The sequence below is a fragment of the Triplophysa rosa genome, linkage group LG6, assembly GCF_024868665.1.
Source record: "Triplophysa rosa linkage group LG6, Trosa_1v2, whole genome shotgun sequence".
In the NCBI taxonomy this organism is placed as follows: Eukaryota; Metazoa; Chordata; class Actinopteri; order Cypriniformes; family Nemacheilidae; genus Triplophysa; species Triplophysa rosa.
Window position 1 is genome coordinate 20,373,730 of NC_079895.1, and position 16,431 is coordinate 20,390,160.

Sequence of the window (16,431 nt, forward strand, 5' to 3'; positions counted from 1 at the left end):
TGCAGAAACTAATCCAAGGTTGTTGAGGAAAACATTTCCAGATCTTCCTCCATATAATGGATTTCATGGGGCAACCTGATTTAAGGTCCACATTTCAGTTTCTTCGCAGCTTTAAATGACTAAACGCGACACCAGCCAATGAATTAGGGTGTTTTCTAGCGAAACGATTAGTCGTTTTCTAAGAAAAAACCTTGGATTAGTTTCTACTAGGGGTGTAACAGTACAAATTACTCACGGTTCGGTTTGTGTCACGGTTTTAGGGTCACGGTTTCGGTTCGGTTTGGTTTGTGCTATGTTCAGGGAAAAGGGACAACTGACAAATAAAAATAAGAACAAATAATCAAGCTACAAGTAACAGCACCAATAAAACAACAGAGCAAATCAGAAAATAAAATAAGATACTGTATATATACCTTTTAAGGTAGAAATGGATTAAAGTAATCAAATAAAACATAACATTGCATATGTACAAATTAAATAAAGATGAATCATAATTGAAGTTACAGAAGCTATTGAGTCACAAGCAGTGAGTGGTTTCCTTGACTTTTAACAGACAGCAGGAATATGCTGCTGTCGCTTTAAGAGGAATGCAACAGATCCAGTACACTGATACTGTACACATGCGTTGTTTTTCATCTGTTTCGACCATTCACTTAAGACATAACCTACTATGTTTGTTAAGATACTCGACAAGAGGGGCATGTTGACCTACTTCGTTTGTGAATTTGTACGTTTAAGCGCTTCAAAGACAACTCAATATTTGCGCCATGTCTGAGACTTTCCTTACGCTTCGGATCTTCTCACAGCGCACAAGCGAGTTTTCTTGTGCATCACCTTGCACTTAAATGTTTAAATTGGCAAGGCTTGAATGAGTGTAGTTTAATTAGCAACATGTGCTGTTCAGGTCTCACCTGCACTCGCGCGCTCACAACACCCGGGTGATGAAAGCATAAATGACTGGTCATATTACAGCATACGTCAATCCTATTGAAATTTGTCTACGTTATTTGATTTGTTGTAGGTATTAAATGTGTATCCATCGACAAACATACATTAGCTGAACTTTGTCAGTCTGTTTTACGCATTATAATTTCTAACGAACCATATTATAAATGCGTCGTCAGATTTAAGATGAGCCGCCGCAGTCCAAGCGCGTTGGATCGCATGCCAAACCGTTGGTGGAGAACCGTGCTGTTAAATGTTTTACCGAGAAACGTTACACCCCTAGTTTCTACAGAAGAATAAAGACATGGACATCTTGGATGACTTAAGTAAGTAAATAATCATTAAAATTTTATTCTACAGTGAACTTCGCCCTTAAAGCTCAGAAAAATGTGATAGATGCATTGTTTTTCAGGATACACCAATTATTCCAGCATTATTTCAAAGGTTATAACTTTGGACATAAGACAACAAATTAGAAGGGGAGACTGATTCACAATTGATCACTTGATGATTGTGGGTAATTTACAGTATGAGCTCATTAATGCATAAAGAGGGGAAACGGCAACACTAGCCCTGGGGACAAGAATGCTGCGCAATAGGCCTCTGACCGAGACCATGGCACACAGAGAAATTAAAGTAGTGTCACAGACTATAAAATATAAGCAGTATGAGATAATGATAATGCAAGAATGAACAGAAGGTGGCAGAGATCCTGGAAGAGGAATCTCCCCTGCACTCCCCTGCAGCTGTTTTAACAGAGCAGATCTCAAGTTTGAAGATGAGGCCAACTACATGAAAGAACAATTTTGTGTTGAAAGTCTTCCAAACCTTCAGAACATTCGAACAGTAGTTTTTAAAGGACAGGTACAGTAGATCTTGAGAAGAGACAGGAGAATGGCATCATTCGGAAAGTTTCGAGCTAGACTTACACATGAGTCGAAGACGTGTTCAGCACAAACCACTTTTCAAGGCTTTATAAAAAATGGCTTTTTTTCCAAAACATCGGCTGCATGTAGATATGCATTTACTGGTTTACATCAGTCCTTCTCTAATTGTGGATGATCTGTGTTTCTAATCCTAAACCTGAACCTAGTTGTGCGGGTAGTGCAAAATTGTGTATGTTGTGTAAATGTGGTGAAAAGGCTCAAGGGTGGGGTAGGCAGTCTGTGGCTGTTAAGGTTTACCAGACCAACAGAATGATAACACAGTCTTGAGCTCAATGATAAACCTTGATATCACAATGTTAGAAGATTGCATCAGTCTAAGCCTATGTCTATGCCTAGTCTATGTTTTTTGTGCTTTTCTCCAAAGGGCGACAAAAACTTACTGAACAAATGTGCAAATACCATTCAAAAATCAAGATTGCAGCCATTTAGGCAAATATTTGAGGTTAAAATATGAGGGCTGATGTTATAAGCTTATATTGTGTGCCAAATGAATACCAGTGAGGTGAATAAATATTAGATGGCTTCTTTGTGTACCTGTATCAAAGATTATCAGTGAGTCACAGTGAGCACAGTAACCTATAAGCTATTTATGAATTGCAGTAAAATTCACATTTTGTTCAAACTTTTTGAAGTTTGTTTATGTAGTCCTTTTCAATAAACACAACATGTAATGCAGATCACTTATATAGATAAAACCTGTTTCTAACAAACCAAGAAAGATTGAAAACTAACCAATAAATACCCCACTACATCATTTCTGATGTAGGCCTGCCACCACATGGTAAGAATTGGAATTGCAACATATTTGGCACATCGTCCAATTTATGTGGTACAGTTGATTTAAATTTCAGAAAAAAACAGATTATTTAATTTCAACAGACATTAAATTAAAGGTAGTGTGTGATTTCTGCACCATGAGCATCAAATATAATAGCAAAAATAAGTATTGTTAAAAAATGGGCCCCACTTTATAATTAGTGTAACTATGCACTACGTACAAATGTATACAGTATATCTTTTGTGTACATATGTGTTGTTACAGTACATTCCACTTATATTTAAAGTATCTACACGTGACTACACTCTCAACCGTATCCCTAAACACTTACGTGCACAATATGTACAATGTATTCAGTGCTTTTTTATGTTTTTTTTTTTTAAGCACACACCTAATATAAATCTGGACCAAAAATGTTCCACCTTCTGCCATTGGTCATCAGAACACAGGAATTGTCACTTTTGATGACTTTTAACATTTAAATCAGCATACAATAACATCAGTAAAGAAAGCACTAAAAGGAAAACAATTATAATGCTTTCATTTGATTTTGGAATAAAATGTGACCGCAATGTTCTACCAAAAGGTCCTACCTGAACAGGCCTGCCATCCTCAGATCCGATCATGTTTCTCCACTCCAGCAGAGAGCGCTGCAGGTTGTCAAGCCCTGTTTCCCACAACCTAACATAGCCTCCCGTGTCAACAGTGACTACACCACCAGAGCCCAAAGGAGCCATCACTACATCTGTGTCTGAAACCTTTGAGATCCACACAGTGTAAGGAGACATTGAACTGCTCCTAAAAAGAGAGTATCAGACAATATGAGAACAAGGTCATTGTGTTTTGCCAGACGTTCCTGGCTTAACATTTTGTTGGTCCTGGATCAACAGTCCTGTTCAAAAAGGTAATTTTTAACATTAACTCAAATCAGAGGCAAGTAATAGGTTAATAACTGGAAATTAATTCCTTATAAATAGGTGGTTTGTGGCCAAAATAGGCTGGAAATAATGTGATCTCTATTTAACAGTAGAGGGAGCTACAGCTTTATGAAAGAGTTTGTACCTTGGTACTGGAATGTATTTGAGTTTCTTGGAGTTCAGGTCTGTCACTTCAAGGTAAGCAGCAGTCATGGGTGGTGTGACATCTGTTAATGAATCGACACAATTACTAAGAAAGACCCTTTATACACATTCCACATACTTTTGTATATGATATGTGTATATGAATGCTTTACTTCATATACCTTTATGGTAGATTTCAGCCAGTGGAACTTGTGTTGGAGGCAGTGCTCGGACCACCTGATTGGCATCTAATAGACATACACAGTTGAGCCTCTTTGCAGGTCCTGTTCGCTTACTTGACCCAAAAAACATATCAGGTCCTCGTCCCTCAGTTATGGGTGATGGTCTCTTAAAAGTGTAGACCTCATTTGGGGACTGAAGGAGCACAATATAGAACAATAATACATAACGAAACCATATTTTCCACAGATGTTTTCAGTCATACTTTGGTGTTTTCTAAGAATGACATCAAAATTGTGACATACCATGAGATCTGGAAAGCCCACAATCACATTAGCATAGGTGTTTGTGTCACAGAAGATGCGGTTGGGAGAGATGATTTTCTGCCCCAGGGCAGAGCTAAGGTTCTCGTTGGGCAGCTGATCACTTGATACCTCCTGAGGAGTTGTGGTTTCCATCCCTGAAGAACAGGATTGGTAAGAGTCAGCATCACTCAAAAACTCTACTCTTAAAATTAAAGGGTGCCAGAAAGGGTTCATCACAACGATGCCATAGCTTTGGTTGCCCAAAAAAAACTTATTTTAAAGGTTTAAAGTATAAAGGTTCTTTATAAAACTTTACAACCCAAGTCCAACATACAACCTTTTATGAACCTTTTAAGAATATGGTTCTAGAAACTAGAAAACAATTGGTTTTTGGGATTATTAGCTAAACATAACAGTACATTTCAATGAAATAAAAACAAAACAGCAATCCGGCAAAATTACTAAACAAAAATTGAGGTTATTCAAGTGCAGTATAAACAAAAGCTAATATGTAGACAAAACTGTAGACAATTGAAATAATCAGTAGTATCTCTCAGATTTTAGGTGTGTGAATCTAAAGAGTACAAACATACATCATTGCTCTTCCAGGAACCTCTCAGATAACACAGGTTGCTTTTATATATCTCATATCCAGAGATCCCTCAGATTTGAAATTTCTGTTTGACTATAATTCATTGGCAAACCTATAATTGGGTCAAACATCTCTACCATTGATGATCTTTTTAGTCCTGTTTAACTAGTCTTTATTCAGAACGTCTAGAGACACCCTGCAAAGCTCAAATTGATTGAGGCCCTAAATAAGCCTCATCATGTTTGACATCAACATGCTCATTTTGAGAGCAAAATCTAAAGCATGTCTGAAACTTTATGGCCCGGTTTCACAGACACGGTTTAGCTTAAGCCAGGACTATCGCTTAGTTGAGTTAAGATATTTATGTCACTTTTATAATGCCTTAGAATAATACATTAATGGTGTGCATCTTGAGACAAAACAATGGCACTAATATATTTTAAGATATTTCTGGGCAAGTTATATTCAGTTAAGACAGGTCAAACATTCATTTTAGTCTGGGACTAGCCTTAAACCTTGTCTGTGAAACCAGGCCTATACGTATGATTCTCGCGAATCTCTCTGACACTGACATACATCCCATTAAAGCCACAATATGGAAGAATTTTGTTATGAAATATCCAAAAATCACTTGCACATTTCATGCAGTTGTGTACTTACATTATCCCAAATGTTCCCAAGAATGTGCAAATCCAGAGAAATTGATTTATTTCACTAATTCCATTCAAAAAGTGAAACTTGTATATTATATTCATTCATTACACACAGAATGATATATTTCAAATGTTTATTTCTGACCAACTTTATGGAGATGCAGATTTCATTTTCCAACAGGACTTGGCACCTGCACACAGTGCCAAAGCTACCAGTACCTGGTTAAGGACCATGGTATCCCTGTTCTTACTTGGCCAGCAAACTCGCCTGACCTTAACCCCATAGAAAATCTATGGGGTATTGTGAAGAGGAAGATGCGATATGCCAGACCCAACAATGCAGAAGAGCTGAAGGCCACTATCAGAGCAACCTGGCCTCTCATAACACCTGAGCAGTGCCACAGACTGATCGACTCCATGCCACGCCGCATTGCTGCAGTAATTCAGGCAAAAGGAGCCCCAACTAAGTATTGAGTGCTGTACATGCTCATACTTTTCATGTTCATACTTTTCAGTTGGCCAAGATTTCTAAAAATCCTTTCTTTGTATTGGTCTTAAGTAATATTCTAATTTTCTGAGATACTGAATTTGGGATTTTCATTAGTTGTCAGTTATAATCATCAAATTGAAAGAAATACACATTTGAAATATATCAGTCTGTGTGTAATGAATGAATATAATATACAAGTTTCACTTTTTGAATGGAATTAGTGAAATAAATAAACTTTTTGATGATATTCTAATTATATGACCAGCACCTGTATGTCCTTGTAATATTTACTGCAAGGATAATAAAGCATTTTGTGCTTCTCAACCTAAACGATCAGCCTTGTGTCGTCCATTGTGGTACAAGAATGGGGTATGACACGATAACCTTTTATAACGAGCTCCTCGGAAAGCTGGCCACAAACTCAGGTTTGATTGGGTACTATGGAGTTTACATGGACCCAAAACTCACGCGCATGGAATCCGCGCACACGCGCGCGATGCAAACCCGCATAATGATAACCACGCGCGGAAAGCTGCTCCGCGAGGGCGCATTTAAACTCCGCGAGCGAGCAGAACAGTATCCGCAAGCGGAAAAGAATCCTCGCGTGGGCGCATTTCTGCTTCCGCGAGCAAAAACTCAGTCCGCGAGCAGAGGCTTTGACGATTCTCTCTATGCTCTCGCAATATGGCGTTACACTTGCTCGCTCGTTGAGTTGACTTCTGAGACTTTGGAGGCGGGACAATGCGTGTTCAAAGAATAAGCACATCGGCATGCGCATCAACTATAAACGCCTCGTCCGTTTGCGGAGGTACGCGTGCAGTCAGCGGAGGCTCGCATAGCGGATCTAGGCGAATGTATAAATCCTGCTTTAGGGCCCAGTGTTTTCCGGGGTTTAAAAAAGGACGGCTTCCTCCGCGGCTCTCGCACTCCATCCTCACCCTGGATTTCCACTGCACGCGTGTGCGGTACGTTACGGCTCCGGCAAGGTTTTGTTACGTCCTCCACGCGGTGCCAACTCACACCAGAAGCGGATAAGAAGTGCAGCGGTAGGATTCGTGAGACCACGTGATTTGCCTGTCAGATGTTCTTTGGTTGCAAATTTGGTTTCGTTGATGTTCTATTTTCGTCCTGATTTTTGCCATTCCTCCATGGGTATGTTAGCTAAATGGTTACTATTTCTTCCAGTTTAATTGTGTTTATTGTTGTGTTTATTACTATGTCCTACTTAAAATACACGTTAAGTCCAGTTATGAACAAGAATAATATTTTTGTAGTTGTTTTAGTCATTTAAAATACATCCTCAATTATCTTTATCTACATATCACATACAGTGCCTATGAGCAGGAGGAGAGCGTTTGTTCTCCTACAGGAAAGACTACAAAGGGGCAGAAGGAGAAGGTATTGGGTGCATCCTCTCAACCAGCGAAGGAACGAACAAGGACATTTTTATCATCTTGTAGCTGAACTAAGGACAGCCAACGCCATCATCAGTATTTAAGAATGAACGCAGAGCAAATGGATGAACTTCTGTCCCTCATTGGCCCTGAACTGACCACACAGTCGACAAATTACAGAGCTGCTATAGAACCCAAGCAGAGACTGGCAGTTGGATTGAGGTAAAAGCATAATGTCATTGATAAAAAAAACGCTGACCATAAACTGAAGAAATACAAAATTGTTGGACAAACATCTTCATTTTTGTCTTTATTTTTAATAATAAACATAAAATCACCATTCAGCTTTCAAAAACAGCAAAGGTTCATATTTGGTTTCCAAACAAATATATGAAATAACCATTCAACTTGAAACAAAAAACAATCATCAAAAGTACCAATTGGCACAAATTAACAAATAAAAGGCACTTTAAATAAGAAAAAAATAAACTTTCACAATTCCCTGCTTGCCCCTAACGAAAACCAGAGGTTGCAAGGCGAGGCAGAGCAGCTGGGGAGACACATGGCACCAGTGAGACACATGGGAGTAAACAGGGCATCAACAGAGGCCTGTAATGTAAGGGAGGTCTTCTGCACCTTCTTTAACTCTCCTGAAGGCAGTGTGCCTTGGCAGGATATGATGGTGTGATCAAAAAGCATAACTACAAAGCTTATTGCAGAGTGAAAGCAATTGTACATCAGCATTTGTTAGCAAGTTTTTTATTTATTTTATATCGCTGATAAGTGATTATGGTCTGAAAGACAAGTACTTGTTGTGTTGGTGAAAAGGTGTTTTGGGGAAAAATGATAAATGTTTGGGAACTTTGGTGTGATTCTTAGCTATCAATTCCTTGGAAAAGAGCTCATGTCACTGCCAGCCATTCACATATGCATAATAAATGCATAAAATATGTAGTTATATCTTACTATAGCAGATAATATACCACAGGTCCTGTGTAATGCAAGGTCACTGAGCATTTTAATGGGTTTTCAAGATGCACAAAAACTCACTGGTAACGGGATGTTATAGTAGGCCTACTCACTTTCCACTCCAGCAATCAAACTCCAGGCCTTCTCCTTTTTGTACAGGGTGTTTATATTGAAATTTGACATGATTTTGTGACTTTTCTTTTGTATGCCGTGCGGTTTGGACGCGGCGTCCGTCAAAAATAGACTAGGTGCCTAAATTTAGGTTGAAACGTGCCACGGCGCGTCTGGTGAAAACACAAGCATTGACTTGAATGACCGCGATCAGTTCCGGTAGCCGCGTCGGAGCCGTGCCGCACACGCGTGCAGTGGAAATCCGAGGTCAGGCTCGGACCTCCCGCTTGGCGAATAACCGCTTGCCGCGTTTTGCAGCTACACATTACACTTCAACACTTACATTTCACTACACTGGTTTTCTAACTGACTCCCATTCTCACTACACGCACCACATTACATTATTCGTTTACACTGTCAACAGTAATATAAATATGAGTGTTCTTAATAAAATGCCCCAGAAATGGGCTTAAAATGTTGAACGCGTGCTCACCTCCTTGTTTTGTTGGGGCTTTACGAGTCGACCGTAACACAAGCTAATTCCTTACGATGACATAAAATAAAATGAATTCATTACCTCGTCCGTGAACATGATGGGCGATCTCCATACGCCTCTGGATGGTAAAAACAACATGTCCCATAATTCCACTCTCCTACATAACGTCATTTAGCTTCGCGCCTTTTGTTGTTGTTTCGAAAGTGCGCCATCTAGCGGTCCAAATATTCCATATTGTGGCTTTAACTGATATTGTGAGCTTTCTGAAACTGAAGCGTTTTGATGGTTGTGTGAACCATAAATTAAAAATGGTTTATCAAAAGACAGAACTGTAAATTATCTTCCATTCGTTCTACCTGTATTTCGGACCTTCAATGCCTGCTTTAGGAAACTGCTTTAAAGTTTAGGAATTATCTTTTTAAGAAGCACTTTGTAAACTAAATGAGTAATAAGTAATAAAACTATTTTTTTTACATTTTGTAAAGAACATGTAAGTGATGTTTGACTTTGCAACATGCCCTTTTTGGCTATATTTGTAGGTAAACCACAACAACCACAAATTCACTAATGGTGATTATTATGTTGCTATGCATTGCTGTCCAATTGCTAAGGTGTTCTGAGTGATTGTTAGTGCAATGCTATTTTTATCATTTATAATTTGATCACAGGTTGAGTTCACTTTAAAAAGCCTCACAATTTGAGCAATCGTTTCTTCACCTGAGCTGGTGCCAAAGCCAGTGTTTACAGCATCTTCAGTGATGGCATGCAGCTGGCACACTCCAGTGTCCTCAGCACCCATGTGCATAGGCTTTGTCAACAGGAACTTCCTACACAAGATGTTAACAATTTAGTTAAAGACGTAACATTGGTTGAGGCAAGGAATATAACCTTTAAAATGAAAATAACCTGTGCAAAGGACTAAAATATAACAGAAACCAGGTACCAGCATCTACCTATCAGTCTGATTTTCAATAAGCAGCCAGCGGTCTTCGGCCACCAGGAACACAGCCTTCAGGGTGATGGGAAGGGAGATGGTGTGAATCTGACCCTCTAGGACATCAACAACATCCAGCTGACTCCTGTCCAAGTAGAGCACAGTAGAAATTTGTATGAGATGCCTGAATAAGACACTACAAGTGCCACGCACATTGGATACACAGGGAGAGAGAAACCTACCCATTTTCTTTGTAGATGAGAAGCCAGCTCTTATGTGCAAACTCCTTGCACATTTTATATCCTGACTGATGACAATACATAAGAGCAGAAGATTATTCATGAGACAAGAAATATATCTACATTCATGTATTTGGGACACGCTAGTCTCCAAAATAGTTTACAGTGCATGCAAGGTCCAATTAAACCTATTATCTAGCCATTGCTGTTGCCATGTTTACTGCGTTAAGCTAAAGGAACATTATTATTTGAAACATTTAAGCTGCTGCATGGTATATTTGACCAATGAGAATCAAGTATTCCACAGAGCCGTGTAATGTCAGATTTTTTTCCGAAACAAAGTTATAAAGGACAAGACAGTCCTGTGTTACAATTCTAACACTTTTTAACACTAATGTTTGAATAGTTTACGTTATATGATATGATAAATTATACGTACTCTAGTTTTGAATACAATCACGTGATAACTGTATCTAAACATTTGTATGTAGGCGTTCACCTGACTCTCTTTGTTACTCCACCAGTTTGATGTCTTTCGTACTGGTTCCTCTGGTTTGTCCTGAGGCAGAACCAGTCTTCTCACAGCACCAGTAACCAGGTCCAGATGCAGCAAAGTATTACCCTATAGAACAGAGAAATAGAGTAAATGCCTTCATATTATGTTTTACATTGATTTATTTTCACTTATAATGTTTAATAAGGTTTTATGCACCAGAACACTAACACAATTCTATGAATTTAGTTTTACTTGATCACTTTAGAAATTAAATATGTATTTTAAGTCACTGTGCCTTTCAGGCATTTAAATTTCTTGTTTACATGTAAAATACAGTAAATATGGGCAGAAACATACTTTGCTCATCCTTCAATAAGAACCTTATCACAAAGCAACACCGTTACAGTATTATCAGGCTAAAATGATTTTAGCACATTATTTCACTTGCACTCGTAGCGTTGAGGAATAATTTTGTGCTACAGACCCCATTTCCTTGACATTAAATTTCTCAGCATTTACTGTAATAGGCATTAATGCATGTACATTTGGGGGAAGTGTTATTGTACTGTATTTGGTGCTGTCCAGCATCAGTAAGATGCCAACAAGGCGATGTTTTGGAACTAGGTAGGGAGTTTAGCACCATTTTCAGCAAATGCAATTTCAGCACCATAGCGTTTACACGTTTTGAAAATGGCTTATTGGTTGCGTCAACAAAATAAAAAACGTGTACATGAGAAAAACTGAGCTTTTTAACATAAAAACATGGTTAGAATGGAGTACAAAATAGCTGCAAAATAGACTAATTAGGGTCTGTTTCTGTACAAACAACATTCATAAGTAGACTTAAGGGAGTAAACTGGGACCAAAAATGTAATGTCAACCCGGGATGAATGATGCCTCTAAAAATAACATCCTCTAAAAATAACAACAACAACATCCATTAAAGAACACATCAAATTTCAGTCAAACTCACAGGCTTGTTAACACATTTACAAAACATAAATACCAAATAGTGTCATTACACATCAATTCTCATCAGATCTAACTATGGTGAAAGCATAGGCTTAAACTCGAGTTTGTTTTCATCTGTGGTCATTTACTATTATTAGACATTGTTTATCCCTCTCGGGTTTGATGGAAATGATGCATCAATTGATAATCTTCTGTTTTCATGTATAGACAGCATGTTTCTCAGATAAACAGCAAGGCAGTGATGATACCTGTAAATGGAGTGATAATGACAGCACATGGATGGCAGTTCTTTTATATGCACTGGCTGTGCAGAATAGGCAGGTTAGAGGTCACACACACACCTGTTCTTCATGAAGCACCAGCTGGCCCTGCAATGGGTTGCCCAGTGCTGCAACAGAGACGAAAGGCTGCCACACGCCGCTGATGGTGCGAGGGAATATGTCATTGAGTTCAATACACTGTACAGAGTCCCCTTTCTCCTTCATAGCATAGAGCGAAATAGGATTACATGTGGCAACATAAATCCAATCTATAAAACAAAACATTCACATGTCACTTTCGAGAAAAATGTAACATAAGTGTATTAGGACTGGGCAGCATGATATACTCCGAAACATGTCAAACTACATTGACATTGTAAGACATTGCTGTACCGTTTTCAGTGTTCTGCAAATATATGGAGAACATTAATATACTAATGTAGAATTTAATTTACATAAATTGTGCATATATAGGTTTTAAATGGGATGTGTATTACAATATGACACTGATCATTTGTTGAATAATATATTGTTGTTCATCATCACATAAATAATCTTGTTTTTTATGTATCGCCGAGTAATTGATCTGAGTGGTTAAATGCGTTCACTGGAGTCATTTGAATTACTTTTTGGCTATATTTGTTTTTTTTATGTTGTAGTTGTAGTTTTTTAATGTATTGTAGTTGCATGTTAATTCACTGTTATATCATTATGATGTTGTCCTGGCCTACCGTTAGCAGTGGTGATATCACTGACAATGTTAACCTCATTCATGGGGATTTGCCAGTTAGCCTGTTCCTCAGTGAAGCTCATGGACCTAGACTCGTGCCTCTCAGATGGGTAACTCTGAACTCGCAAAAACACTGGACCCTGAAAAGTCCACAAATATCAAATTAGCAGCACCACAGTGTATTCATTTAAATTAAATTCAAATTTATTTCTATAGCCGTTTTCACAGTTTTGGATTGTGGCTAAGCAGTTGTACAGTAAATACATATTAGTACAGAAAATAGGAAATATATAATATATGATATTGCATTTTTATAAGGAGTACATTGATTCTAACTGTTAAACTAATTCAGCTTTCTAAATAGATGACTGGATTAATGAATACATCAAATATTTACTATAATATAGACTCAGTGTCTCAATTGTTTGCTTGAAGGTTTATGATACCTTGATATCTATTTGATGTGACTCAGTTAGGCACAACAGCTTTCGGCGTGCATTGCCCCCCTGATTGATGGTCCAGTATCCTGCCATCTTACAGTTTGGCAATGGCAATCTAGGAAGAAGGTATTTGGCACATTTGCTTTTGAAAATCAAGTATTAGAAACCACTTGAATTAATAAATAAGGGATTTAATCTTCAGATTTTTTGAGAACCTGAATATTGTCGTAATCTGTTTATGTAAACCAGGCTAATGTGTTTAGCTGATGCTTAATTAATGGAAAATAACTTAATTTTGATTACTATTATTTTGCGCATGTAAACAGTCAATGTATCATTTTAAAATGTAGCATGATTACATTTACATTTAGTCATTTAGCAGATGCTTTTATCCAAAGTGACTTACAAATGAGGTAAACAATGGAAGCAATTGGAACAACATAAGGACAACAAAAAGCATAAGCGCAGTAAAACTGGTCTCATATAAGTCTACTACAGAATACAAAGCTAAGGATTTTTTTTTAAGGATAGAAAGAGTATAAAAGAGATAGAAGTCAGAACTAATCGGTCAGGTGCTGACGGAAGAGATGTGTTTTCAGCCGATTCTTAACGATGGCTACAGAATCTGCTGATCTTGTAGCAGCGGGCAGATCATTCCAAAAATGTGGAACAGATCCAGAGAAGGTACGTGAGAGATTACATATCATTGAGATTCCATATCATTCCCTTTAATAAAAATAACACCGTATTTTATAGCACTCCCTGCTTAACATAAGTTAAAAGAAAATATTTGTTTCTTCACTACATTAACATACATAAAAAATATACTTGTACAAAATAATGTATGTCTAGGAAAATGTCAAAATTACATTCATAAGCGAAGTGAATAAAGACAAATACGAAACAGAAGAAACAAATATTTTCTTTATTTAAAAGTATATAATAAACAATAGTGAGACACTAAAATGAGGAGACATTATTCGTTATGATGATAATGCATTAAAGGGATGGTTTATCCAAAAATGAGGTCATTATTTACTCACCATGAGAAAAAGAAATGTCATAGGTCAAGAATCATGTAATAATAATAATAATGCAAAATATTTTTTCCCTACACACATTCATATGCCTTCAGACCACTTTGATTTTACGGCACAATCAGTAAAAACTGATTTATTTACATTTAGTTGACACGCCATCTGTTTTGTTCTCCAATTACATAGACATTTTGAGTAAATAATGACTATATTTGCCCCTTTTGGGTAAACTATCTCTATTAATCTATGATTAATAAATATTAAAAAACACAATAAACAGCACCTATTCATTTATTTTTCAAGTTTTCTTTTAGATATGTGAGCGGTTTCTATTGAATCTTCGTGAAATTAGCAGCGTATGAGCTACAGTAAAAATGCAGCGTGTCATTTCTGCACTGCGACACCAAAGGGTGCAATATGATCGCTTAAACATACAGACTAAGCTATACCTAACAACATTGGTATGAACAGATACATTTACAAATCTGACTGGTGTTAATAGTTGTGCAGAAATTGCACGCTTCATCTTCAATACAGTACTTTTTTTCAAGTGTGCGCTTTTAAGTCTAGGATACTACGTGACTATGTTTGTCCTTGGATATTAAAAAGAGATGAGGAGGTGAGCTCTTACTCCTTGGCCAGGTGTACACTGGTGGGTTTGGCTCCGATTGGAATGCCGTGCTTGTGCAGAGCTCCAATCAGCACCTCACGCACTTCCTTATTATAGGAGTCAAAGTCAAACACATTCCTCACCACGTTGGCCAGGCCCTCATCTGGAAATTTCTGAAAAAAGGGTGTTAAAGTCATGAGACAAAAGCATTTACATTTATACAGATGGCAGATGCTTTTATCCAAAGCGACTTACAGTGCATAAAAGGCACATTTTTTCAGTATGTGTGTAATCTGTGGTCAAAACTAAAATTAGCACTATAACAATACCTTAACTGATTGAGCTACAGGAACATCTTTTTGTGTAAATTCATTTTGAGAGCCTACTGATTGTCATATGATAAATACAGCAAAATATTACAATAACAATGACACTGCTTCCTTATCATGTAAAAAGAAAATAGAAATTCATAGAATTGATAGAGCCTGACAACTGATTTCTCATTCAATGCGACAGATGAAATCCATCCATATACTGTATAAATCTCTATCTTCTGAGATATATACGAAAAGGAGGGGGAGAGACAAGAGCAGGAGGCTGGTAAGTCATGTTTGTGTGTGAGTGGAGTTAAACTCCAAAGACAGGAGGCCCAAATTGGCAGTGTGGCCTCTATGTGTCAGATCAGGGTGTGAGTGGGCCGATGAAGAGACGGAGCCTCTCTTTTTCTCTCTCCTATCAACTTGTCACAAAGACTCTCCTTCAGGCACTTATTTATCAAATATAAGTAATTTTATCACCAATGACAAAGTCTGAATTCCTAATGTTGGGCATAACCTTAAAATGATACCAGGTGCGCGGTGTACCAGTGGTACGGTAGCATCGCGATGCTAATTGCCTCAAAATACTAGCCGCTCTATTTTTTAAACATTAGTATTGTAGTACTGTAAGTAATGTTGCATTTGTGCATTAAAGTTCTGCATTATAGCCATTTTAAAGGGATATTTCAGAGGCAAAACAAAATTTCCCCATGTTTTACTCACCCTCAAGGCATCCTGACTGAATATGACTTTCTTCTTGAAGAATAATGCAGTCGGAGTTATAAAACCACACATCATTTTTCTTCCAAGCGGTAGAATGTGAGTGAAAGCTCCAAAAAGTGCATCCATCGATCAAAGAACTGCTCGAAACGGCTCCGTGGTCTTAACAAAGGCCTTCTGAAGTGAATCGATGCGTTTGTTTAAGAGAAATATCCATATCGACAGTGCTATTAACATTAATGTCTAACTTCCGTTATCCCTCGGCTGCATGTGAACCAGAGGCTTGTTTTTCCATAAATTAACGGTAACGAAAGCTTCCGCACAGAGGAGAAGGTATCCTATTGGAACAAAACAAAAAATGTCGCGTTTGTCACCGAAACTTACAACACACCTGCGTCATTTGCCGGAAAAACAAGCCTCAGGTTCACACACATCCTTGACACGTGACGTGTAATGTACTGTAATGTTATGTTGTCGGGAATCTAACGCTATCACGGTGAAGGAATTGGTGATTTTGGCTTTTTTATAGTTTTTCTTGCTACCACATGGCCTAAATAAGCACCTAAATGGGGTTATTATGTAGCGAATATTGTTGGTTTTTAAATGACAAAGATATCAATCTAAAACAAAATACAGCAGGTACTCAACCAGAATGAGCCTTCCGCCGTCTTCTTTAATGTGCACTGTAAAAAAAGATTGTATTTTAACAGGAAAAAACCTTAATATTTTACTGTAATTTTTTCTTTTTTTTAAAT

General features: G+C 37.7%; 1 protein-coding gene across 6 annotated transcripts in view; it reads right to left on the reverse strand.

The window, feature by feature from the left end:
- vwa8 (von Willebrand factor A domain containing 8) overlaps window positions 1-16,431 on the reverse strand; it is a 191,239-nt gene that overhangs the window by 103,653 nt on the left and 71,155 nt on the right. For all 6 annotated transcript variants that reach the window (XR_008963194.1, XM_057336970.1, XM_057336969.1 and 3 more), the window contains 12 exons: window positions 14,661-14,812; window positions 12,999-13,107; window positions 12,554-12,692; window positions 11,904-12,091; window positions 10,594-10,716; window positions 10,098-10,162; window positions 9,875-10,000; window positions 9,639-9,748; window positions 4,217-4,371; window positions 3,914-4,106; window positions 3,733-3,814; window positions 3,264-3,468 (listed from right to left, as the gene is read on the reverse strand). Coding sequence is in view for 5 of the 6 variants with exons in the window: in XM_057336970.1 (XP_057192953.1) it covers window positions 3,264-3,468; window positions 3,733-3,814; window positions 3,914-4,106; window positions 4,217-4,371; window positions 9,639-9,748; window positions 9,875-10,000; window positions 10,098-10,162; window positions 10,594-10,716; window positions 11,904-12,091; window positions 12,554-12,692; window positions 12,999-13,107; window positions 14,661-14,812 (1,647 nt within the window). In the remaining variant the exon portion in view is untranslated. The remainder of the gene's footprint in view (window positions 1-3,263; window positions 3,469-3,732; window positions 3,815-3,913; window positions 4,107-4,216; window positions 4,372-9,638; window positions 9,749-9,874; window positions 10,001-10,097; window positions 10,163-10,593; window positions 10,717-11,903; window positions 12,092-12,553; window positions 12,693-12,998; window positions 13,108-14,660; window positions 14,813-16,431) is intronic.